The sequence below is a fragment of the Cololabis saira genome, chromosome 17, assembly GCF_033807715.1.
Source record: "Cololabis saira isolate AMF1-May2022 chromosome 17, fColSai1.1, whole genome shotgun sequence".
NCBI lineage: Eukaryota > Metazoa > Chordata > Actinopteri > Beloniformes > Belonidae > Cololabis > Cololabis saira.
The window spans coordinates 15,571,503-15,598,289 of record NC_084603.1 but is presented as its reverse complement, the minus strand read 5'-3'; the positions used below and the strand labels follow the sequence as shown (position 1 = coordinate 15,598,289).

General features: G+C 41.3%; 3 protein-coding genes across 3 annotated transcripts in view; 2 read left to right on the top strand and 1 right to left on the bottom strand.

The window, feature by feature from the left end:
• Positions 1 to 3,423: 3,423 nt before the first annotated feature.
• On the top strand, positions 3,424 to 7,687 carry prop1 (PROP paired-like homeobox 1). Its single transcript, XM_061746195.1, has 3 exons — positions 3,424 to 3,514; positions 3,899 to 4,128; positions 7,343 to 7,687. Exons 1-3 carry the CDS (start codon positions 3,424 to 3,426, stop codon positions 7,685 to 7,687), a joined length of 666 nt encoding a protein of 221 aa, XP_061602179.1.
• Positions 7,688 to 10,099: 2,412 nt separating this feature from the next.
• On the bottom strand, positions 10,100 to 16,787 carry mcfd2 (multiple coagulation factor deficiency 2, ER cargo receptor complex subunit). Its single transcript, XM_061744940.1, has 4 exons — positions 16,718 to 16,787; positions 15,091 to 15,240; positions 13,336 to 13,495; positions 10,100 to 10,538 (listed from the first exon to the last, which is right to left on the bottom strand). The coding sequence occupies exons 2-4, from the start codon at positions 15,237 to 15,239 to the stop codon at positions 10,407 to 10,409; spliced, it is 441 nt and encodes a 146-aa protein (XP_061600924.1). The 5' UTR covers position 15,240; positions 16,718 to 16,787; the 3' UTR covers positions 10,100 to 10,406.
• A 2,958-nt stretch (positions 16,788 to 19,745) lies between these two features.
• The window catches only part of ttc7a (tetratricopeptide repeat domain 7A), a 155,521-nt gene continuing 148,479 nt past the window's right edge, over positions 19,746 to 26,787 (top strand). The window contains 2 exon segments of the mRNA XM_061744697.1: positions 19,746 to 19,816; positions 24,903 to 25,119. Of these exon segments, the coding sequence (XP_061600681.1) occupies positions 19,760 to 19,816; positions 24,903 to 25,119 (274 nt within the window). The 5' untranslated portion in view covers positions 19,746 to 19,759.

Here is a 26,787-nt window from a genome sequence, read left to right as displayed (position 1 = left end):
AAACCATTTCTAAGAAGGGAAGGGGCAAAGGGAATTATCGAAGTGATTTAAATTAGAGAATATTGTGTGACTAGTGGCTCTGTTTGAATTTGGATTCATTAGTATGAGTACATATTGTGTATTATGTATGCATAATCATTTTTTCATAGGTTAATGGGGGGGCCAAGTTATTATTTCCTTTATTTAACCAGGCAAGCAAATTAAGAACAAATTTCTTATTTTCAAGTGCAGCCTAGGGGGGTAAGGGGAGGGGGGAGCTAAGATGAAAAAGAACAAAGTTATATAAATACAGAAAAAGACATTAAAACACAATACAAAAGATAAAACAATTTATCAAGTAATTCAAACAGTCAGTATGCATGAAGGAGGACCAAAAGCAAGTGCAGGAGTCGGTTAATAAAAGATGTAGTTTGAAGGTGGAGATGGAGGTGAGAACAGAAAGTTTAAGGGTTTTTTGTAAGGTGTTCCAATCAGAGGCTGCAGCGAACGGAAGGTATTGCGCCCAAAGGTGGTGCCCTGTGTGGGCCCTTGTGGGCCGTGCGCCCTTATAATTGTCACCACCTTTCCCCCCTATACGACGGCGCTGAATACGTCACAGCAGCTTCTCCAACCTCCTACTTCTGATCTGGGTATTGAAAAGAAACGAGGCCAAGGCGTGGCGAGTCGGGCTGAGTAGGTACTAGTGGAAAAGTGCCATATCACAACCTCACTGAGGGTCCTGTGTGGCATCTTTGGAGACGTGGTGCTTGTTTCCAGGAAGAGTAACCGCTAATCTGTCCCCCGTTTGTGTAACGGTGCACTGGTGCAGGTCAACTGGTTTTGATTGGTAAGATTGGGTTTCAGGGGTCCACATTTCCCCCCCTCATGTCTGCATCACCCTCACACTCAGGATGGTTCAGCAAGTGCAGTACGTGACGCCGAGCCGTGACAAAGTGTCAGCTGAGGCTCCAGCTATGTGCTCAGCTATCCCTACGTGACTCAGCGCCGAGCGGGACGCCGGGGAGTCTCCTTTTGTTTCAGCCGGTCCTCCACACCGGCCACCGTCTGAGTTTAGCGTCATGGGAACCGCAGACGGCAGCTGGGGTCCTGGTTGTGCAAGAGTTCAGCTGGGTTGAACCGGCGGACGGGGGACGGGGTGCCCTGTCCGTCACCGTCCAGCCAACTGGGGGGGGTTGACCTGGAGCCGGGCCAGCCCGGGGCTTCATGTCATGGATCCATTGTCCTGGTCGGTTCACTGCAGGCTGGTGCTACGGTGCCCCCTGGTGGCCGCACCGGTGGTTGCACACAGAACTCGAGTTGTAAAAAATAATCAGGGGGGATGGTGGATTTTATCATATGGGGACGGATAATTTGTGCTGATTACAAATAATATAATATATTACAAATAATAGCAGTGACCAAAACACCTGCAGAAATACTGCAGGAATGACATAGCAGCAGTTAAATGCAGCCTTCTGTAAGCTTTAAATATCCACTGGGCTTACATCAAATACATCAAAACGCAACAATAAAAAACAGTTTTCTGAACTTATCAATATGACTCTGTCCTTCACAGGATAAGTAAAATGGATCACTGCAAAAACTCAAAATCTTAACAAGAATATTTGTCTTATTTCTAGTTGAAATGTCTCATTTTAGTAAAAAAATCTTATTACACTTAAAACAAGACTCATCACTGGAAAAAACAACAATTTTCACCTGTTTCAAGTAGATTTTCACTTGAAATAAGTAGAAAAATCTGCCAGTGGAACAATATTTTTTTGCTTGTAATGAGAAGATAAATCTTGTCCCACTGGCAGATTTTCCTACTTATTTCAAGTGAAAATGTATCTGAAAAAGGTGAAAATTGTCACGTTTTTCTGGTATTATTTTTCTGGCGATGACTCTAAATGTTGAAATAGCAGTAAAACCACATTCATTGATGAAATGACATAAGGGCAGTTCCCGCCTCGGAAAATAACTGAGAAACAGAATCTGTCAACTTTTGATTAAATATTTACTTACATACCTGAGACGTCACCTGGAAATGACAGATAAAGGTCATGCCAGGGTCTACTTTGTTATTATAGTTTTTACATGTCAGAAAAGAAAAAAAAACACAAAAGCAAAGGAGTAAGGGTGAAAGATTACGGCAGATGATGACCACCAACAGCAGAGGGGACACTTTAGTATAAAATTTAAGCCTTTAGTATAAATTTTAGCCATTTACCCGGTCTTTGTACGTTTTGACCGTATAGAAACGTAATTCTTGCCATTGTAAGAATGAGATGTACCTGCTGGATCTACTGCCCTTACTTTTTAACAACTTGTGCTTTTTATTATTTTACCTCTTTTCTTAGCATTTTATTTGTTATTTACTGTTTAATTGTGTCTTGCCGCTTTTAATGTTTATATAAAGCACTTTGAATTACCTTGTGTCGAATTGTGCTACCTTGCCTTTTATTCTGAAGTTTTTACATGTCAGAAAAGAAAAAACACACAAAAGCAAAGGAGTAAGGGTGAAAGATTAAGGCAGATGACCACCAGCTGCAGAGGGGAACTTTTAGTATAAAACCCAACTCAAAGAGGGGGTTCCCGGTCATTTCAAAGTATTGGGATGAAATTAAATTGAACATGGAGAAAATCATGAAGGTAACGAATCCCGCTGGGGTTTGAGACACTATGTCTGGGGCTAAGACCGGACACTGTGAACGGACGAGAAACAAATATATGTACAACATTTTACTACTTGCAAGTAAAAAAGCAATCACGAGGAAATGGTTGGCTAAAGACTCTCCTGCAGAGTGGATTACAATTATTAAGGATATCTACACAATGGAGAAGCTAACATTTATTAGTTGGAACAAGAAAAGTTTGAAATTTATTGGGAAATTTGGTCAAACTATCTCGCAACTTTTACTGGTTAAAGCTAAAACCCCACTCAACTGGTACTGTTTTTTTTTTTGTTGTTCTTGTTTTAATAACTACACAATTATAAGTTAGTGCTATACATGTATGCAGCAAATGCAAAGATTATGAGACTTAATATGTTTACAAATTGCAGAACAACATGTATAACCTGTCTGTCTATTTTGCAAATAAAAAATTGAATAACAAAGAGGGGGTTCTGACTTTTGCAAAAGCATCCAGGTCACTGGAAACTACAATCTTTAGGGATCAACAAAAAAGCTCAAACAAAGCTATTATAGCTGAAGACACTTTGAAAACTGAAAATGAACCACAACGAATCTAAATAGTTCAGGAAAAGTCTCTGAACTTAAAAGCTGATAACTGACAACGTGATGCCCGAACAGCCGACCCCCGCCGGAGCAGCAGACCCTCCTCCTCCCATTGGCTCCTCACAGGTGAAGGTGAGGCAGATGGGTGGGACGCCAGGCGTTTAGTGTGTCTGCGCGCCGGCAGGTGGACCAGACCGGCGGAGAGATGGCCCACGTGAAGGTGGCAGGGGACGCGGCCCGGAGCCAGCAGGACTACGAGGTTTACTCCGACATCGCCGCCGTCAGCTCCAGCGTGGGTGAGTCTCATCCGTCTGGGTTTCTCTTCATCTGTATTTTAATAAACACTCCGTCTCCGACCAGCGAATCACTGGAGGTCTAAAGGTCAGACTTAAAAAAACAACTTTTATTTGACCTCATTTGCTGATGAAAACTTGAAAAGTGGGACTAGTACCTGCATCTTTGTGTCCTGACAGATCCGTCACTTTTGTGGCGGTAATCTCTCAAATCCCCAAAGTTTCTGGTATCTCCTTCTCACGAGCTTGTGTTCGGGCACTAAAGCTCCTTTTTGTGTGTCGAGCCGAGGAAGTCGGGAAACAGGAGCTGGAGGATTGTCCAGCCAAAGCCTCATCAACACCCCCCTCTTCTTCTTCTTCTTCTGTTGTTTTTGTCCCTGAGCGCAGACGTAGGTGAGCCGGGGAGGAAGGGCCCGCTGTGCGAGGCCTCCGGGCCCCTGGGCCTCGGCCGGAGGGCCAGGAACTACCCCACCCCGGCCCGGAGACGCCACCGCACCACCTTCAGCCACAAGCAGCTGGAGCAGCTGGAGGTGGCGTTTGGGCAGAACCAGTACCCCGACATCTACTGCCGCGAGGAGCTGGCCCGGATCACCAAGCTCAACGAGGCCCGAATACAGGTGGGGCGTTAAGGCTGGGATATACTTTGCTGTTAGGGGTGTAACGATACACCAATCTCACGATACGGTACGATACACGAATATTGAGGTCACGATAACGATACGATATTATAGCAGTATTTTTTTAACAACCTTGAATGAGGAACATATGACTGGAAAAATGGTCTTTTATTTGAAAGACACAAAATACAAAACAATACTGTACGTTTGCTCTATTGTTACAGTTTGTAATTCTTTATAACTGTTTAAGTTTTAAAGAGAAAGCCAGGCCAACCATTTTCCACAAACTGAACTAAAAGTAAATGTCAGGTTTGCATTATGCATCTTCAGTTTCATACAAGTACAAATATTTTGCCACAAACTGAATAGTTTCTCTCATGTATGATTTGACTTTTTTCTTTTCCAGAAATTTAACTAAAATTAAGTAAATAAATAAAAGTAAATAAATACATACAATTTTACATGATAAAAAGATTGATTCATGCTCACCTTATAAGTGTAAGAGGAGATTTATTTTTGTTAAGGTTATTTTGGTAATTCAGGGTTCATTATTTTATAAATATATTCTTTATATTCTGATGTAAATCAGGGACTATAATGACACTAGTCAGTTTATCTGTAGTGATTAGTCTGTTTTAGATTGGGCGGAGTGATACGCCACAGTACGGCACTAGGTGCTGTGTTGATGTTCAAATCAAATCAAATCAAATCAAATCAAACTTTATTTGTATAGCACTCATACAAATAATGCAACACAAAGTGCTTAACATAAAACAAATAAACATAAAACGTATTAATGCCCTGCCCCCCTCCCCCCTCCCCGCAGACACAAGCACACTACAATTGACTTAGGTTACACACACAGACACACACGCAGACACACGGTGCAGACATGGCTAGGCACAGAGGATCCAGGTGAGGAAACGGTAACAGGGAGCCGTCCACGCCAGGAGGTCTCATAGCCCGCAGCTACAAGGGGGGGGGCCCACAGAGACGGACGGATGGAGGAGTCCACACCACAGCGGTGAAGCCGTGGTGCAGAGCTCCACAACCATCCAGGCCAGAACCACCCCCAGGACGACCCCCTGCAGGCCAGAGTCACTCCCAGCATGGAGGCTCCCCATGAGGAAACACTGGAGATAAAAGCTACAAGAAAGCAGAATAAAATACACTAAAAGAGTTTAAAAAAGTATAACATAACATAAAATCCTAAAAGTATGTCTAGAAAGCAAGACATTAAAAACTAAAAGAATAAGACAGTAGAATGTATAAAATAGACCATAAATAACGACTAAAATATTTAGATAAAACATGAAATTAAACAGAAATAAAATATGATAAAAAAGGATAAACTAAATATAAAACAGAGCAGTAAGATCCAATAAAAATAAGGGTGAGCATAAGAAATTTAAAAGAGTTAAATGAGTCAGTTAAAAGCCTGATTAAAGAGATGGGTCTTGAGCCTCTTTTTAAAAACATCAACAGTCTCTGCGGCCCTGAGGTTCTCCGGGAGGCTGTTCCACAATCGGGGACCATAAAAACTGAATGCCGCCTCCCCGTGTGTCCTGGTTCTAACTTTTGGTATGGTTAAAAGGCCAGCACCGGAGGACCTCAGGGTCCGCGAGGGTCGATAGGGTAAAAGTAGTGCAGACAAATAATAAGGCCCAAGACCATTAAGACACTTAAAAACCAGTAAAAGAACCTTAAAATCGATCCTGAAACGCACGGGGAGCCAATGCAGCGATTTTAAAACAGGTGTAATGTGCTCCCGCCCTCTGGTCCTCGTCAGCACGCGTGCGGCTGAATTCTGTAATAATTGTAGTTCTAAAATGATGTTCTAAAATCCTACACTGTTGAGGGACATTAAAGTACACTGGAACTCACGCAGAAGTTGTCCCCGTGTTTATCCTACTCACCACCCCAAAAAGGTTTAATTTAATAAGGTAAGGCTTAACTCTACACCAGCCTCAAAATGGTACTAGTTTCTTCTGAGCGGAGGAAGATTTTGGTCGAGACACGGTCGTTACTAGTCAACACAATAGATTAATATTAATAACCCAATATCATGATACACTTTGTCACCTCCACGACACGTATCGTGACGTTTTTGTATCGCAAAATTTCGTGGCACAATATATTGTTACACCCCTAGTGCTTACGTTCGCGTCCGTTCACGTCCGTTCTCGTGCACCACCAACCGCAACGTCTCTCGCGTAGTACGCGAGGAGAGCGTGTCGTACCGGCGGTGAGCGATAGGGGGCAGTAAGAGCAACAGTTGGGAAAGTGGTTAAATATTTAGTAGTAGTGGTAGTAGCAGTAGCAGATTAGAACAACAAACAAGTTTACATGACACCATTGGATGATGTAGGAGATTATAACAATGACTGTGTTTCCATGCATCAATAACCCTTTTAAAACCCGAATATTAGCAATAACCTGGTTTTGCACGGCCATGTAAACACCAATAACCCCTTTGAATAACCCGAATTTGCTCATATTCCTGTTTTTAAAAACCTGAATATGACCCCTGGGTTACTCCTTTTAAACCCCGAATATTGGGTCATGTAAATGCCAAACGGGATATCCCCATCAAACGGAACATGAATGTGTTTTCTGCTCATGCTCTGTTCACAAGGAATCCTGGTCTTTTGAGTCCAGGAAGTTCTTATAAACACGGAGAAACAAGACCAGGAGGAGACTAATCACTTCATAAATGTAATGAAGGATATGAACATTTCTGCATTTGTAGAAGCTAGAATGTACCGGGATAGAAGATTTACAAGAAGGTGAGAGAAAAGTTGCGTGAAGCAGCATTTGTTTTGAATTTGGATACAGGAAGAAGAAGCAGAAATTTCGGGAATAGCGTCATGATGTTCTCCGTGCGTCGCTGGTTTGATCCAGATATCCTGAATGATTAATCACCATGTCTACAGGGATAACCCTGTTTGCTCACGCATGTAAACGGAATATTCTGAATGTTTCAGTAACCGGAATATTAGCAATAACCCGAATTTTGACTGCATGTAAACGTAGTCATTGATTGCTGCCTTTTGATCTTTTGTTACAATAAACTTGGATCACTTTAAGAACTAATTCAACTAACTTTTATTTTCCTCGGCAGCCTTTTTTTTTGTTCCTACAGCGTTAATTCCTCAGAAAAGCCCAGTTTTTCAGAGAACCGTCCCTGATTTCAGCTGTGTCCTCCTCCCACCAGGTCTGGTTCCAGAACCGCAGGGCCAAGCAGCGTAAGCAGGAGCGAGCGGCCCAGAAGGTCCTGCGTGGCGGCGTGCTGCCGGGTCACCGGGCCCTGCTGGGGGGCATGGCCCGGCAGTACTACCCCCAACCCCTGGCCCACATCCCCCACCTGTCCCCCATGCTGCCGTCGGCGGCGTACGCCCGCCACCCGGCCCCGGGCCGCTGCCCCTGCCCCGGCGGGCCCCCCGCCCCGGCCCCGCGGCAGCACGACGACTGGTACGGCCCGCTGAGGGGGAACCTGAGCTCGCCCGTGTTCTCGCTGGCCTCCATGCCGCCGCTGGAGTCGGCCTCGCCCTGGAGCTGAGGGGGAGAGGGTCTTTAGTTTCAGGGGAGGGAGACTGTTCTGCCTCCCGGTGTTTCTAGCCATAGACATATCTACGTATATATACGTATATATACGTATATATACGTAGATATGTCTATGCTTCTAGCTCTCTTGGTAGAAGATGGACGGCATGAGTCCGCGCTATTCTGTCCCCATTTCCTGTTCTTCCTCTAAACCCCTCCACAATAAAAGCAGAGGAGAAATGTTAACACAGAGGTAGCGACTTTCTGTAAATCAATTGTAGTGTCAGACATCTTTGTTTACATGTATTAAAATGTTTTTAAACTGAAAGTTCTTCTAAAAGTTCTTCTTTTCAACTGTAATTAGGTATATATGTATGTGTGTATACATATATATATATATTCTCTTTGAGAGTTTGTATTTCAATTGTTCAATAAAAAATTAAAAAATAAAATAAAAGAATATATATATACACACACATATATATACAGTACATGTATATACACACTTATATATATATAAATACACACACACACACACACACACACATATATATATATATATATATATATATATATATATATACCAATAATATACATATATACACATATGTATATATACACACATATACATATATATATTGACATACATACATACTATTTGAGAGTTTGTATTTCAATTATTCAATAAAAACGAAAGGAGGGCCTTTTTTCCCCCTAAACGTGCCCCAAAAGTCACCATATTTTGCACGCAAGCCAGGCCTGGCAAAAAAAATTTGATATTTAATGGTTTGCATTAATGGCCGTGGCCTAATGGCTCAACAGCGCCCACTAGAAAACTTTGTGCCTCAAGCCCCACAATACGGTTTGACGTACATGCACGAAAATCGGTACACACCCGTATTATGTCGCAACTTAAACAAAAGTCTCTTGGCGCCATGGCCAAAACCGAACAGGAAGTCGGCCATTTTGAATTAATCGTGTAATTTTGGCACAATTTATGCCATTTCTTTGGCCGCTTCTTCCCCCGAACCGTAACGTGCACCCAGGTGTGTTATACATTAAAATGTGCGTCTAGATCCTGCAACGATGCGTTTTACTTTTCTCAGTCAAAAGTGTTACCGTGGCGACGATAGACGCCAAAAAGCGCGCCCCCTTCATCTGATTGGTCCATATTTGATAGTTCCAATTTTCTGCCATAACTTTTGATTGGTTTGACATAGAGAGTTGTGGGTGGTTTCATCCACTAAATGTCCAGGCCTGAAGAATCTACATCAAGTCATACAAGCTTCCACTGCAGCCTGAACGTGCACTAGGGTGAGAGGGCCCGTTCATCGCTGCTTGCAGCTTTAATTTGAATTGTAGTCACTTTTTTTTGATCCACCAAAACAAAAAACAAAAAAAAACATTTACTCTAAGCTAATGAATGAAAGGACATTTGTTAAATCTTGTCAGAAATATCTGAAAAAAAGGGAGGCAAACCGCTGAGGGGGGTGTAGAGGCCACGAAAAACACTCATTTTTTATACTTATTTATTTTCTTCCTTTCACTTTATGCAATCTCAATTTAATAGGTGTGATTGTTCTCAATCTGATGTACTTATGTTTACATCTGAGTTTGTCATTGTTCTTGTTAAATAAAGTCCTTTGTATGTCACGTTTGCACAGATATTTAAAGGGAGAAAAAAAACCCACTACAATTCAGAAACTAAATTAGTTTTTATTTTATTTTTTGTTGGTCACAATCCGGAGTTGCATCCGTCATGACTTTAAATATTTCCTTCAAACAATCAGAACCGAAGAATTAACACCAGATGGCAAAAAAAAAAGAAATACAGAATTCCTCAACAAGAAAAATTACACTGCAGAAGAAATCACACACGGATCCAACAAACTTGACCTGACACTTTTATCACATTCAGAGAAAAAAAAAAGGCAGCTAAACATCTGAAGCTAACGTGTTGCGTTCAAGTGCTCGAGCGTCGGTAGCTTATTCAACGATAGACGGCCTGCGAAGCGCAGCGCGGGAGTCTGCGTCACATCCGGGGGGAAAAACATCAAACCCCAACTGCTCAAAGTCAAGGCCACTTTGTGTCGTCATGGAAACGAGCCGTTGGTTTCGTCATGACAACGAACCGTTGGTTGCATCATGAGAACGAAGCGTTAATGTCGTCACGACAACGAACCGTTAGTGTCGTCATGACAACAAACCGTTAGTTACCAGAACCACAGACAGACCACACACTCAGACCATCGACTCTATCAATTATGTAGTTTTTTTTAGGTTATAATGTGAGTTTTGGTCATTTCTACAACTGAAAACATCAGCAAATACAAACACTCGCTGATGCATTCCAGTTGGAAAAAAAAAATTATAAAAAAATAAAATTAAATTGGTTGAACCGACAGTTTGAAATGAATCTTCCTTTTTTTTTTTTTTTTTTTTAAAAGGATTTTACAAAAACTGAGGAACAATAACGTCCCTCTGAAGCGTAACAGCGCATCATCTCCTCCTTATTCTAGATATTTATCAAATTAGTGAAATCCCCAGTTGTGCTTCTACCAGTTAACACAGAGAGAGGAGTTTAGTTAATTACTGATAACCCTGATTGATCTCCTGTGAGAGACGAAGCTGACATGGTCGGGTAAATGGCGGCGCAGCCTTCGGCTCCTCCCCCTTCCTGCCGACTCCTCGCCGCTCCAGCGTTGCCAACGATCGGGGGGGGGGGGGGGGGATTTCTACTCCAGCGACTTGGCGAACTCGGCGTAATCGATGTAGCCGTCGTTGTTCTTGTCGTCGTCCTTCAGCACGTCGTCGATCAGCGCGATGAGCTCGTCCTCCTTCATGGGCGAGCTCTCCGGCCCCCGTTCCTGGGGGAGAGAAGAAGACATGTGTGTGTTAGAGTCGCTCCTGTAGTTTCTTGTTCTGGCCCCCCCTTTTTTCTTCTCTTTTTTCTCTTTTGTACATGGTGCAGCATCCTCTGAAGAGCATCTCTGAATGCAAAACACCGGATCCTGCAGCGTGGGAGTGAGAGGGGCAGGGTAACGGCCCGGTCAGGCGGGGGAGAGATTTGTCCGTCAAGACTCCTCTCCCTGGCCCTGCCCCTTCTCAACCTTTCCCCTACCCTGAACCAAACCTGGGACTTGATGATTGGGCTGGAGCTTCGGGAGCTGCGTGCTGGCCTGCGGTCCCCACCCCCGGTCATCCCGTTGCTGCTTCCACCTGCCTGCTGTGCTGTTGCCGTCCCCGACCCCCAGTCCGGCCCTCGGCAGGAGGGTCCCCCCTTATGAGCCTGGTCCTGCTCAAGGTTTCTTCCCTCCTAAAGGGGAGTTTTTCTTGCCACTATTTGGCTTAAAGGTATTGTGACATGAAAAACACATTTTTCTTGATTTTTTGTGTTTTGTTGGGTGTCTTGACATCAATTACACCCAAAAAACAACGAACTTTTAACATTCAGTGTATTGTGTGCTTTCTGGGATTTTCCGCATAACTGTGCAAAAACGGCGCATGTGGTTTGGTGGCGGGCCGTTACGTAACGGCCCGCTAAATCACCGCCCCCTCCACCCAGCTCCCTGCCTCCTCTCCTCTCCAGTGCACCATAAAGGCTGATTTATGGTTCCGCGTTACACCGACGCAGAGCCTACGGCGTAGGGTTACGCGGCGACGCACACCATACGCTGAACCCTACGGCGTAGGCTCTGCGTCGATTTAACGCGGAACCATAAATGAGGCTTAACATGGAGCTGTTTACAGCCTCTTCTCTTCTAATCACCGGAGGAAAACTGCTAAGAAGACCCGCGGCCACTGACTGGACTTAAGATAAGGGGACAGTGCTGCTTGCATGCCTTTATTTTTATGATTGTTTGCGGTGGTTCGCCCTCCTGCTTTTCCGTGCATGCTTCGCCTGTCGCTCCGACGCCGCTGTGAGCGTATGGCTGGAGGAGGAGGAGGTTTGGAGGAGGAGCGGAGCAATGATTGACAGGAAAGGGGGGAAAGGAAGCATTTTTCACGGCGCAAAAAAACACTGTAATAAAAAGCCAGGAATAGAGTACTAGAGTGAAGTTTTTCTTGTTACACTCTTTTAGACACATTTGAGGGATGTTGGCCAAGACTTTTAATAGTGTTAAAAGCATGTTAAAAATGATGTCACAATACCTTTAAGGTTTTTCTCCCACTAGGGGAGTTTTTACCTGCCATTGTTTATGTAATAATTGCTCGGGGGTTTATGTTCTGGGTCTCTGGAAAGATCCTAGAGACAACTTTTGTTGTATTAGACGCTATATAAATAAAATTGAATTGAATTGAATTGAATTGAATTGAATTGACGCTTGGAAAACTCTGTGGGTATCAAAGATGCGGCTCTCATGCTGCTTGAGTCATACTTGACTGACAGGTCTTTTTCTGTCCACTTGGGTGATTTCTCCTCCAGTGTGGCCCATCTTACTTGTGGGGGGCCCCAAGGCTCCATTTTGGGTCCATTATTGTTTTCTTTATATATGCTCCCTCTGGGCTCTGTTCTCCAAAAGCATGACGTTTCTTTTCATTGTTTTGCCGATGATGTCCAAATCTACCTTCCTTTAAAATTAAAGTGTAAGCACTCCCTGTAGCCTCTACTAGCTTGCCTTAAGGACATTAAGGTTTGGATGGAACTAAATTTCTTGAATTGAATGAAAATAAAACTGAGGTTATTGTGTTTGGACATCCTGCTGTTTTAAATGACTCTGTTGATGCTCTGGGCCCCCTTGGTTCCAAAATGAATTCTTTTATTAAAAGCCTTGGTGTCATTTTTGATAGTGATTTTAAATTCGATAGACAGATTGGGTCTGTAGTTAAAGGTGCTTTTTTTCAGCTAAGGCTCCTGGCCAAAGTAAAGCCCTACCTATCTCCTAAAGACTTGGAGAGGGTCATTCACGCCTTCATTATGTCACGGCTAGACTACTGTAACTCTCTGTATGTGGGTTTAGACCAGCGTTCTGTGCGACGCCTGCAGCTGGACTGGGACTAGAAAGCGTGACCACATTACCCCGGTTCTGGCCTCCCTGCACTGGCTTCCTGTTCACTACAGGATTGATTTTAAGATTTTGCTGTTAGTTTTTAAATCACTGAATGGCTTGGCTCCCCAATACCTTAATGAACTTCTCCACTCTCACACACCAGCCAGAGCTCTGAGGTCGTCAAATCAGTTGCTTTTAGACGTCCCGAAATCTAGGCTCAAAACTAGAGGTGACCCAGCTTTTGCGGTGGCCGGCCCTAAGCTGTGGAATAGTTTGTCACTGAATATTAGATCTGCTCAGACCCTAGTGGTTTTTAAGTCTTCTTTGAAAACGTATTTATTTTCTTTGGCTTTTGGTGTACGATGAATAGTTGCCTACATTTTGTGAGAAGTGATTGCGCACTTTATGTTCTTTGCCGTCTATTTTCTACTTTCTATTTTTTATTACTATTTTATTGATCATTCTAGCATGTTAGTGATTTTATTGTTTCTACATTTTGTACTGTATTTTCTTGCCGTATTGTTTCATGTTATTGTAAACTGTACAGCACTTTGGTCGACCTCGGTCGTTTTTAAATGTACTATATAAATAAAATTGACATTGACATTGACATTGACGTCAGGACATCAACATGTCCTCGGAGGACCAAACCAACCCTCCTCCCTCCTCCCACCTCTCTGTGCACGTGCGTGATGGCCGTGGCGAGCTCCAGCCCGTCCAGCAGGTCGTTCCCGTCGTAGTCGTGCATCTTGAAGTAATGAAGCTGCAGCTCCTGCGGGGACATTTCCTTCTCCGGCTTGTCGATCACGCCCTCCAGGTGCTCCATGATGTGGCTGGAAGCAGCAGCAGACACATTAACACGTTGGTCTCCTCATCAATAACTAACATTTAACACGTCCAGGGAAGTGTGGAGGGTCTCAGATATAACCCTTGGCCTTTTAAAAAAAAAATGTATCCATTTATTTCTCCAAGTATTAGGGCTGGAGGTAAACGATTATTTCAAAAACAATTAATCTGGCGATTATTTTATCGATTTGTCGATAATTCGAGTAATTGGACGATCATTTTAATGATTATTTTTCTGTTGTTCGATTAATAAAAACCATAATGTATCAAATAAAAAAATAAAAATCCTTAACAATATAGTTTATTAAACAGTTTTGCACAGTAAAATAAATATATGGAATATGGAATAAAATTATACAAAATAACAAAGCCAACCTGTTTATAGTCTCTTGTAAAATATTACAAAAGATTAAAAACAATGCACTGCATACTATCCAAATGTGTTAAAAATAACATATTTGGATAAAAAAATAGCACTGTTTAAAACTAAATTACATATTTTTATTACATAAAAAAGTCTAATCACAAAAGGAACCTTTCTATGGCAGGTGGAACTAAAAAAAAAAACAAAAAAACTTGTTTTCGGCAGGAACCATTTTCAGGTGGCACTTTAGCTTCTGTTAACCAATAAAAAAATAAATAAAAATAACATTTTATATGCCAGTAAACGGAGTTATGACCAGAACTTTTAGCTTTTTATATTTTGCAATTATTATTGTCCCTCCCACAAAAAACAACTTCCCTCTGACTTAAGACACTCCAACATGGCTAGTCTGGCATCAACTCCAAAAGGTGTTTGGTACTAAATGTAAAGTATTCCCAGACTTTTGATGATTAAGGGCTGTTTTTTGGGGCTTTGTTGGGCTGTGACGAGTGTCACTTTTCCACTAGTACCTACTCAGCCCGACTCGACTCGCCTTAGTTCTTTTCCACTAGGGGTCTAACGTGCGGAGTAGATACTTTTCTGTATCTATTCTGATGAGGTTCTAAGCGGCTGAGTCGGCTGTATCTGACGTCATCACACTACAGGACACCGATTGGTCGGGGGGTTGGAGTCAGACGTCTGAGTCAGGATGTGACATCAGAGAAATAGCGACTGACGGCGGATTCTTGTTTCATGATCCAACTCTGAGTTGCAGATGTTCATAAACCTGGTGCTGAGGAGAGAATTAAAAAGGGATCTAGACGGACGATAAGGAATGACCAGATCTACCAGGAGCTCTGTCTCTTCATAGCTGCTCACGGCTCCAGCTGACTTTTCAGCAGCGCCGACACAAACTAAAAACATTAAAAAGCGTTGCCGCTTGAAGCTTCTCTCTCTCATTTCTTAACTTGATATCGAACACAAGTCACAGATCCAGCAGCACATCTATCATCTCCTCCAGGTTCTACATCTTTAGTGTTGTTGTCAAATACAAATACAATCAAATACATCACAGCAGCTTCTCCAACCTCCTACTTCTGCTCCAGGTGCTGAATTGTTATGGACAAGAAACCAGGCCTAGCCGAGCTGAGTCGAGCCGAGTAGGTTCTAGTGGAAAAGTGCGAGCGTGAGGACTGGTTTCTGCAGGGCTGCACTCACTCTTGGTCCTGCACCATGTGTCTGTCCAGCCGGCCGTGGCCCGTCAGCGTGGCCGAGCTCTCCACCACCTGGTCCTGGTGTGGAGCCACCTGGGCCTGGAGGCCGAGCAGAGAGACGGACAAGAGCAGGAGCTGCTGCACACCAGCCATGCTGCACACACACACAAAAAATGTTGTACTTTTAGGAGTAGCTTTGAATCACTATACCTTTTACTTTTACTTGAGTAGATTTGTGAAGAAGAAATTGTTCCTCTTACTCCGCTACATTAGCTACGTTGAGCTGTTACTTTTCTTTTATCCCTTTTATCCGCGTACGCGTCAATCTCATAACATCACTGGGTGATTCTTTGGGAAAAATGTTTGTTTTTGCATGTTTTGTCACATTTACACAGACTCAAACACACACAGAGTTTCTATGAGTTCATGGGCTTGTTCTAGTTCTGGTTAAAAAAGAAAAGTACAAAGGCTTGACATTTTGTGCTACTTGTGCTTAATTGATTTTTTTATTTTGTTTTTTATTATTTATTAAAGTACTTGAATTTACTTTAAGATTATTTTAATTTAAGCTATCTTTTTATTTTTTATTAATTTTAATTTATCTTATTATTTAACTGATTTAATTTGCCTGAAGATGATTTTTGCATGTTTTGTCACATTTACACAGACTCAAACACAGACAGATTTTGTGCTACTTGTGCTTAATTTATTTTTTTATTCTGTTATTATTTTATTATTTATTAAAGTAATTGAATTTACTTATTATTTTAATTTAAGCTATTTTTTATTTTTCATTCATTTTTATTTATTCTATTGATTTAACTTGCCTGAAGATGATTATTTTGTACTTTTGTCTGTTTGAATGGTTGTGTTAATTTATTTTTTTATTCGGTTATTTTATTATTTATTAAAGTACTTGAATTTACTTTAAGATTATTTTAATTTAAGCTATTTTTTTATTCATTTTAATTTATTTTATTGATTTATTGATTTAATTTGCCTGAAGATGATTATTTTGTACTTTTGTCTGTTTGAATAGTTGTGTTAAAAATATAAATCAGACGTTACTCAGCACTTGAGTAGTTTTTTCACCAAGTACTTTTTTACTTTTACTCAAGTAATTATTTGGATGACTACTTTTTACTTCTACTTGAGTCATTATTATTATTCTGAAGTAACAGTACTTTTACTTGAGTACAATTGTTGGCTACTCTACCCACCCCTGCTTGTAACAAATACTCAATAAAATAATAAAAATACTACATATTCAGCAGCTACATCGGTGTCACACTGAAAAGCTTCCGTGGAGCAACAGGTCAACAAAGCAAAACAATAGTTTCTCACGTTTCTGCAGCAAATGCTTCAGCAGTTTGTCTGAAGTTCAAATATATAAAACACCATAGACAGAAATCAGCAATAACACTGTTGTAGACAAAGATGACACACATTATATGAACAGTGTTTTGTTAAATAACCATCACCACTGAAACATTAACCTTAGCTCATAAACACTCGCAAACAGCGGTTTAATTCACGACAACGTGGGTGTGATATGACCCACTACACGCGTAAAAGACCTTAGGACGACCCCTGACATATTTACTAGGAACAAATGATAGTAATTTACCCACTTTTAGGTTAAATGTGTGTTTTCCACCAAACGCTGACGCTGTTCGCGTTGCCTGTCACGCCTTTCTGATCCTACTCGCTTCCCGTAGCCGCGCTTGGACACGACAGCTCATTCTGATTGGTGGAAATAATCAAAGATGAAAACGCTGCAGCAAGATAAGTTGATAAGTAGTATAAGTTAAATTACAGGTGTCGTGCCAAAAAGTGATTGCCTGCCAGAATGTGATTTCTCCCCTGAAAATGGGTCTTTTTACCTGCCAAAAATTGATTGAAGGCCAAATACAGTTAATGAAAGGTTGTTTCTACCTAAATATGATTTGATCTCATTCTTGAGCTTCATAATATAAACACTAGAGCTCACATGATTGCTTTTAACTCTTTTAAAGAACCATTACAACACAAAATAGGCATTTTCACCTGCCAAAAATTGATTGAAGGCCAAATACAGTTAATGAAAAGTTGTTTCTGCCTAAATATGATTTGATCTCATTCATGAGCTTCATAATCTGAAAATCTGACATTTTAGCGCTATCGCTCAACGGGCTGCTGTGCGCGCTCCCGCGGCCAGAAATCAGAAGAAATCAGATTCTGGCAGGCAATCACTTTTTGGCACAACACCGGTAATTAAGTTTTCACGCTCTTTATAGGATTGTTGCAGCATTTCTTTAGAATTTTTATCTATTAGGGTAGTGTTAAAAAACGTTTTATGATTTGCACTACACGTGGAGTCATCTTAACCAGCGAAAAATAGCCGATGAACCCAAAATACGCGAGTTACAGTGGCGAAACTACCATATATGCAGACAATGCGACTGCATAGGGGCCCGCACGCGCAGGACCTGGGGACGTGCGGGCCCTGGACTTTTTTTTTTGAGGTGTGTGTGTTTACATCAATGTTATGGGCTGGTTATAAAGATATATCTAGTTTAAATAAAAATTTAAATTTATAGATGATCTCAGATGATGCCGGTGTAGTGCGCATGTGTAACCCATATTTGCGTAGAGGAAGAGTTGGCGAGTGAGGAGAGGAAAGGAGTGAGAGTTGAACTGTTGTCATGGAGAAATACAAACACAAAAGCGGTAGCCAAAAGCGAAAGCTGCAGGAATTGGCAAATAAAAAAAGAGAAAAACTCTCTAAAATTGACAGGTTCTTTCAACCAAAAACCAGCAAGGAAGCTGAACTTGAGAAGAAAAGCCAAGAGCGGATTTCTGCTAGCAGCCCGCTGTCTGACTCACCAGTTGCCGCCAGCAGCTGCATTAAAGTTAATAAAAACATACCTGCGCAGCACCATGGGACAGGCCCGCTTATCAGGACTGGCAATGCTCTCAATTGAGAATGTCAGGGCAAGTCAGCTGGATCTTAAAGGGAAAGTTCATTTTTTTTACAACCTGGACCTTATTTCTGGCATTTTTTATGGTCGTATACTCACCCATGCAAGTTTGGTGTCATTTGGAGTCCTTCGGAAGATATTAGGAGTTTTTTTCGAGCCTCTTCTCCATATAACGTTAGTGAACGGGGCACAGCGGGACACAGACGATGCAGCGTATAAATAACACATGATTGCCGCGAAACTCGTTCATTTCTTTTATGAATCACTAGATCTGCTACGGTAACGACGTCCATCATATTCAAAGTCGTCGTCCACAACCTCAGAATTTGACAAATATTCAGACATGTTTCAAATAACTAGCAGTAAACTAACAGTAGTGAACTCCAGCTGTACACGGAGCTGGGTCTGGGACGCGCGCACAGAGATGACGTCATGAGTTCAGAGGTCTTGTTTACAAACTGATTTATTTGTTACACACACAGCCCGGATGTAGACAACAGGTCCTGGAAGCAGATCTAGTGATTCTTTACAATTTTTTTTAACATCAACTTTATTTACAGTATGTCATTTACAATATGTAATATAACACAAAAGACCCCATGGACAAATAAAATTAGTAAACATACAAATGCCAGGGGTTAAAAAACAAAACACAAAAGAATTGAGAATGGTGCAAACAAGTAAAAAATAATATATAAATAATAATAATAATAATAATATAATGTAATATATTAATAATGATAATATAATAATGATATAATATATATATAATAATAATGATATTATATATATATATATATATATATATATATATATATATATATATATATATATATATATATATATATATATATATATATATATATATATATACTTCGCATATACATTATCAGAATCAGAATCAGCTTTATTGGCCAGGTTCGAACATTGTCCAACAAGGAATTTGACTCCGGTTATTTTGCTCTTTAGGTAGTAAAATAAACAAATAAACAAATGTGGTATTTCTTGTCAAATGTACAGAATAAGCATTTAAAGGTGCAGCAGTTTGAGGTAGAGAAAATGACAGTTCTGAATAAGAATAACCTATTTACAAATTTTACAAGAAAAATTATACAAAAAATACAAAAAAATTATACAAAAGAAATACAAAAGTGAGAGGTGCAGCAGAGTGAGGCAGACATGATTATTACCGAAGGTGCTAGATGATTATTATTGCACGTGTTTATTTGTGGGAGTTCATCAGAGCAACCGCTTGCGGGAAAAAACTGTCGCTGTGTCTGGAGGTTCTGGCGCACAGAGTTCTGTAGCACCGTCCAGAAGGGAGGAGTTGGAACAGACTGTGTCCTGGGTGTGAGGGGTCAGCAGAGATGCTACCTGCCCCTCACACCCAGGACACAGTCTGTATAGAAAGACTTGAAATGTGGAGTTTTGTTTCTTTTTTAAAGGCACAAAAAGAGAGTCTAATTTTGAACACTTTATGGATGTGGAACTTGTCCAGCAATATGTTGATAAAAGAAATAAAATCTCATTGTCCAATTCTCTATATTATAAAACGGCAGATGCCTTGCCGTAGTTTCCGGGGGTGCTTTATCTTGACAGAGTTGAGTCTTTGAGGTGTCTCCTTCCTACGTCACCGAGGGGGCGTGGCCTCTCAGCTGCTCAGCTGACGCTCAGACCGCTGAGGAGACGGACAGGATCATTCATGTCCCGCAAATGTCAACTTTCCAGAGAGAAAATGATGCTGCCAAATCTCTGTTCAAGAGGCTGGAGGTTTTTCTTAGCGCTGTAGAGTAGAGTAGCAAACACAGACTGAGTAGTAAACTCTGTGTTTACCCACAACCCTCCCTCCTGCAGTATTGTGATTTAAATGTCCAACTGACCTCACTTTCCCAACATCCCACAGTTTATCCCTGTATTAGCTCTCAGATTAGCTCTTATTGAAGTAAAATCCTTAAAAAAATAAATAAATAAATAAAATAAATAGTGCATTTATAGGTTTTCACAGTCTGGCTCTGTGTAAAGCAGTTAATGTGTGTGCAGATTTATTTCTCTGTAACTGAGCCAAGAGCTAGACTGTGTCATATTGCCAGTTTTTCAGAATCCAGATCAGGTAGCGAGCCAAGCCATGATATTGCACATAGATGCCCTTTCCCCTTCAACCCAAACCCCCCCTCCACCCCCCTCAAATGAACCTTAAATGAACCCATTTATGAAATGAACTCTTGTTTCCTGCACCATGACAGCACTGTGCATCAGACCTCAGTTACTTTGCTGCAGCTCCGTTTGCATCGCTGATTCTTAAGCCCTACCTGATCCAGTTAAAGTGTTAACAGAGAAAGATTAGGGACGTGGGCAGGGGCGTCAATTGGGTATGGCAAGGTACGGCAGCCGCCACACCTTGGCTTCAAGGGTTAAATGTAAATGTTTGTTTTTTAAATGCATTTATGGAATTACTCTGTCTCTTTGTATTGATTATTCTATTACTTAATACATATAGAATAACTACAAATGCAAATCAGAACAACATGATCAATTTCACTAGTTATTATACACTGCAAAAACTGAAAATCTTAACAAGAATATTTGTCTTATTTCTAGTTAAAATGTCTAATTTTTAGTCAAAAAAAATCTCATTACATTTAAGACAAGACTCAAAAACAACAATTTTCTCCTGTTTCAAGTAGAATTTCACTTAAAATAAGTAGAAAAATCTGCCAGTGGAACAAGATTTTTTTGCTTGTAATAAGAAGATAAATCTTGTCCCACTGGCAGATTTTTCTACTTATTTCAAGTGAAGATTTACTTGAAACAGGTGAAAATGGTCAAATAACAAGTTGCTTTTCTGGTAATTACTCTTGTTTTAAGTGTAATGAGATTTTTTGACTAAAAATGAGACATTTTAACTAGAAATAAGACAAATATTCCTGGTAAGATTTTGAGTTTTTGCAGTGAGCGAGACTGCATTTGAAAAAGTTCCAATTTTCTTGACCACACAGATCAGCTCCATAGCAGACTTGTGTGATGAGTATTTGCTGGACGTGTTGATTGATACTCTAGTTAAGTTCTGTGACTCGTAACCTTGCCATACCTTAGCTTCGGCTGAATTGACGCCACTGGACGTCGGTCTTGACAGACAGCTAGGAATCAGGCTCTGTTCAAATGCAGCACATTTTTCAGGAATGGAGAAACTTACGATGCTTGTGGCTTTTGCATTTGATCCGTAACACATTTCCTTTTTAAACTGAGGACATGTATAATATAAAGAAAAAACAAGGTACTTTTAAATTTGATGGCGGTAGCACGTCTATAAAAGGTTTTAACCAGAGTCCACATGACGAAGTAGACTATCTGATACAGGAAACAATAGTGCAGGTTTCATTGTTAATTTTTTTTAATTACCGTATTTTCTGGACTATAAGCCGCACCTGCATACAAGCCGCATCTGCTCTATTTAAAAAAAAAAAAAAGATATGCAAGCCGCAGATATTAAATTAGATTAGATATTTACTACATGTAGAGAAGGATTTTGAACTGTAAATGATGTACATGTTTGTACCTAAATAGATCTTTCCTAACAGTGTCTTTTAACACGGCAGCAACTTTGCTGATTAAAACGGGACAGAACCAAGAGAAAATAACTGGTATTTATTTATCTATTTGAAATCTGCTTCTACCTAATTCTATCTGCTAAAGAAGAAGTAGCGTATTCTTCTTTGCATTTATTTTGTCTTAGTTTTGATTCTAATTCCGGTTAGAGCGCCCCTAGCGGTGGAAGAAAAATCCACAGAATAGCCGCACCTTTGTATAAGCCGCACGGTTCAAAACCTATGAAAAAAGTAGCGGCTTATAGTCCAGAAAATACGGTATGTGTTTTTAACCGGTGAAATATCCAAACAATTCAGCACCCAGACTCCTATGTTGAGGTCATGTTGAAATAACTGTCATAACCGTCTACTTTGGTTCATTTCACAATAAAAGAGCTTTGAGCTCCTCTGTGCATTATAGAGCTTTAACCTGCATTTATGTACAAAATCATGCTTGTTTTTAAAGGGGACCTATTATGGCATCTAATACCTATTTTAAACAGGCCTTGAATGTCTTAAAAACAAGCTTTTGATTGTTTTTGCTACATAAATTAGAAATTCAGCCTCTGAGCCATGTCTTTATCTTCCCATTCTCTAACCTCATTATCTATGCAGGATTCTGAGTGGGCGGGGAGGCTATGACTGCGTTTCCATGCATCAATAACCCTTTTAAAACCTGAATATTAGCAATAACCCGGTTTTGCACGGCCATGTAAACACCAATAATCCCTTTGAATAACCGGAATTTGCTCTGGGTTACTCCTTTTAAAACCCGAATATTGGGTCATGTAAACACCAAACGGAATATCCCCATCAAACGGAACATGAATTTGTTTTCTGCCCATGCTCTTTTCGCAAGGAATCTTGGTCTTTTGAGTCCAGGAAGTTCTTCATTTTATAAATGTAATGAAGGATATGAACATTTCTCCATTTGTAGACGGTAGAAAGTACCGGGATAGCGAGATTTACAAGAAGGTGAGAGAAAAGTTGCGTGAAGCAGCATTTGTTTTGGATTTGGATACAGGAAGAAGAAGCAGAAATGACGGGAATTGCGTTATGATGTTCTCTGTGCGTCGCTGGTTTGATCCAGATATCCCAAATGATTAATCACCATGTTTGCCCTGTTTGCTCACGCATGTAAACAGAATATTCCGAATGTTTCAGTAACCAGAATATTAGCAATAACCTGAATTTTGACTGCATGTAAACGTAGTCTATGATAATGAGGCTCTGTGCTGATTGGCTGCCTGAATGACGCGATACACCGCTACGGAAAAATGGCGGAAGCTCCGGCCGGCAGAGTTAGTTGTGGGCGTGGTTTCACGCATCGGAGGCCAAACTATGTAAATCGCATTTTCGTTACGTAACAAAAGGGAGCAGAATCTTATTGGCTCGTAGATCCACATCACACTGGACGGCTCATCTGGGCGGCTGTACAGACACTGCAGAATTTCCTCCTTCTCTGAGTTGGCAGGCTGAGGGGAGACCACTTTATATATGTTAAAGGTATTGTGACATAATTTTTAACATGCTTTTAACACTATTAAAAGTCTTCAAATGTGTCTAAAAGGGTGTAACAAGAAAAACTTCACTCTAGTACTCCATTCCTGGCTTTTTATGACGGTGTTTTTTAGCGCCGTGAAAAACGCGTCCTTTTCCCCCTTTCCTGTCAATCATTGCCCCGCTCCTCCTCCCAACCTCCTCCAACCCAACTGCTACACACTTCCACCGTCTCCACACACACGCGCGCACACCGAACCACAAACACCCACAAACACAGCCCAGACAGGGCGACTACAGCCCGGGGATGTCCGTGACCAGAGGACCCTAGCTCCCCGCATGCCATACGCTAACAGCGGCATCGGAGAGTTAAGCCGGGAGCGACAGGCAAAGCATGCACGGAAAAGCAGCACGGCAAAGCAGTCCACCGCAAACAATCACAAAAATAAAGGCATGCGAAGCAGCAGTGTCCCCTTATCTTAAGTCCAGTCAATGGCCGCGGGTCTTCTTAGCAGTTTTCCTCCGGTGATGAGAACAAAAGAGGCTCTAAACAGCTCAGTGTTAAGCCTGATTTATGGTTCTGCGTTAAATCGACGCAGAGCCTACGCCGTAGGGTTCAGCGTACGGTGTAACGCGGAACCATAAATCAGCCTTTATGGTGCGCTGGAGAGGAGAGGAGGCAGGGAGCTGGGTGGAGGGGGCGGTGATTTAGCGGGCCGTTACGTCACGGCCCGCCACCAAACCACATGCGCCGTTTTTGCATAATTGTGCGGAAAATCCCAGAAAGCACACAATACACTGAATGTTAAAAGTTCGTTTCTTTTGGGTGTAATTGATGTCAAGACACCCAACAAAACACAAAAAATCAAGAAAAATGTGTTTTTCATGTCACAATACCTTTAAAGACAGAAAAAAACCTGTTTTTCATAATAGATCCCCTTTAAAGTAGTACCACCCGCTGACCCGAAGACCCGATCTAGTTTCCTGCATAATCCAAGCACACAGAGATTTCTTCAGATTCTATAAATCTTAAAGTGATGTTATTATTATCATTATCAATATCATTATAATTATTATTATTATTATTATTGTTGTTATTGTTATTATTATTATTATTATTATTATTATTCCTGTGAATGATGGGACATTGAAAGTCTTCCCAACAGGGCCGGCCCCAGGATTTTTGGGGGCCTCAGAAACGTATTACTTACAACTGAATGAAAAGACGTGTGAAAGAGATGGACCAATTAATCCTCGACAAATCTCTTAATTGGAAATAAAACAATATTATTTAAATTAACCTCCACGTGGAGGATATTTGTTGCTTATTATAACTGTGTTGAGTGACCTGAGCTGAACCTCAGGTGGAGCCGTTTCTCTCTGAACATCTGTAATTATTTACTACTGAGAGACAAACACGTGACTGGTTACTTTACACCTGTCTAGTGCGCCATTCCTCCAGGTGTCTCCATTCACTCTTCCACACTTTTAATTATTTATTTTTTTGACTAAACTTTACTTTTTTATGTGCTTCAAACTCAAAGTGAGTTGATCATTTCCACCAGATGTTTTAATGCCTCACCTGGGGGATGTGACGCGCTGCGGGTGAACTATTCCCTTATAAGACTCGTTAAATCCCTGCATCCAGGTGTTGTTTTAATAATAATAATGATAATAATACTAATTATGGGACATTAAACGAGCTATGTAGGGCAGTGCGGGATTTGTGCAGTGTTTTTCCTGCAGTGACCCCCCCTCTTTACTGGCTCCAGAGCGCGGTCACTCCCATCGTGTCCGGGGAGTACAGCGTCCAGCAGCGGGAGCGCAGCATGGCGGCACGGGTCTCCTTCAGCCAGCCCCGGCTGGGGCTCGGGCCCGGCTCCGGCTCCGGGCCCGGGGCAGAGCTGGAGCGGTTCCGGGCCGAGTGCCAGTGGGGCCGCGTCCTGGCGGCCGTGGAGACGATGCGCGCAGCGCGCATCCACGACGACGGTGAGTGGAGCAGCAGGGCGCACAGTGTGAAGGCTGATTTATGGTTCCGCGTCACACCGACGCAGAGCTTACGGTGTACGGTGCGCGTCGCCGCGTAACCCTCGCCGTAGGCTACGCCATCGATTTAACGCGGAACCATAAATCAGGCTTAATAAATTTCAAGTTGACTCAACTTAAAATAATTTGTAACCTTGTTGCTTTAAAATATTGAGACAGGGTAGCAAAATGTTTCAAGTAATTTCAAATCTCAACTAAGTTCTTCTACTTACAGGACTGTCTCAGAAAATTAGAATATTGTGATAAAGTTCTTTATTTTCTGTAATGCAATTACAAAAACAAAAATGTCATACATTCTGGATTTATTACAAATCAACTGAAATATTGCAAGCCTTTTATTATTTTAATATTGCTGATTATGGCTTACAGTTTAAGATTAAGATTCCCAGAATATTCTAATTTTTATATATTTGAGTTTTCTTAAACTGTAAGCCTTGATCAGCAATATTAAAATAATAAAAGGCTTGCAATATTTCAGTTGATTTGTAATGAATCCAGAATGTATGACATTTTTGTATTACAGAAAATAAAGGACTTTATCACAATATTAAAATTTTCTGAGACAGTCCTGTATAATTAAATTAAGTAAACAATTCTGTGAACTCGTTTTTTTTAGTCAAATACGATAAGATAAGATAAGATAATCCTTTATTCCTCCCTCAATGGGGAAACTCACTTGTTAGCAGCAGTACACTTAAAGGGGACATATTATGGCATTTAATGTATATTTTAAACAGGCCTTGAATGTCTTAAAAACAATCTAAAGCTTGTTTTTTCTAGATAAATCAGAAATTCAGCCTGTGGGCCATGTCTATAGTTTTACCGCTTCTAAAGCCTTTTTCTGTGCTCCATTCTAAGGGAAGGGGGGGCTATGATAATGAGGCTCTGCTCTGATTGGCTGCTTGAATGACGTGTAGCAGGGGAGGAGACAAAGCGTCGCTCCGGGGAGAAGAGCAGCGGCTGCGTAGCAAAGCGTGTCCGCGGTTCTGCGTTAAATCTACGCGTACCCTACGCCGTAGGCTCTGCGTTGGTGTAACGCGGAACCATAAATCAGCCTTTAGTCACCTCGTCTTCACACAGGAAGATTGAATTTAATTCTAAACAGTTACAGTTATTTACTCCAATTCCTCATCATTTCACTTCTTATGTTACAAGACAAATGAATCATGTTAACTGTAAAGAAATCACAACACTGAATTTTCACAAATGGCAACTTTATTGTTAAAATATATAAATAAAATGTATGCACTATTGCTGGCTCAAGGAAGGACCGTGCGTCTTCTGAATGTGAACAGCTCCAGGTGCTTGAAAGATCTGAAACCACAGAAGAAAAATGTATTACGGTACTAATAGAGCCGCCGGCACGGGCCTGGCCATAGCTCCGGGCCCGGAGCTCCGAACCCGGGGGCTCCTCGACGGTCCGGTCCGTATGTGGCGCCGGGGCTCCGGAGCTAAGCTAAATACTTAGCCCATGCAAAGATCATACAAATATAAATACCATAAAAAAAAACCTAACTTACCGCTGACTCGTGTGCAGTTGCCGGGTCCGTGCTGTTGGAACTGATCCATTTATGAGGGTAAATGTCGATGCAAAACCTCATTTTAACTGTC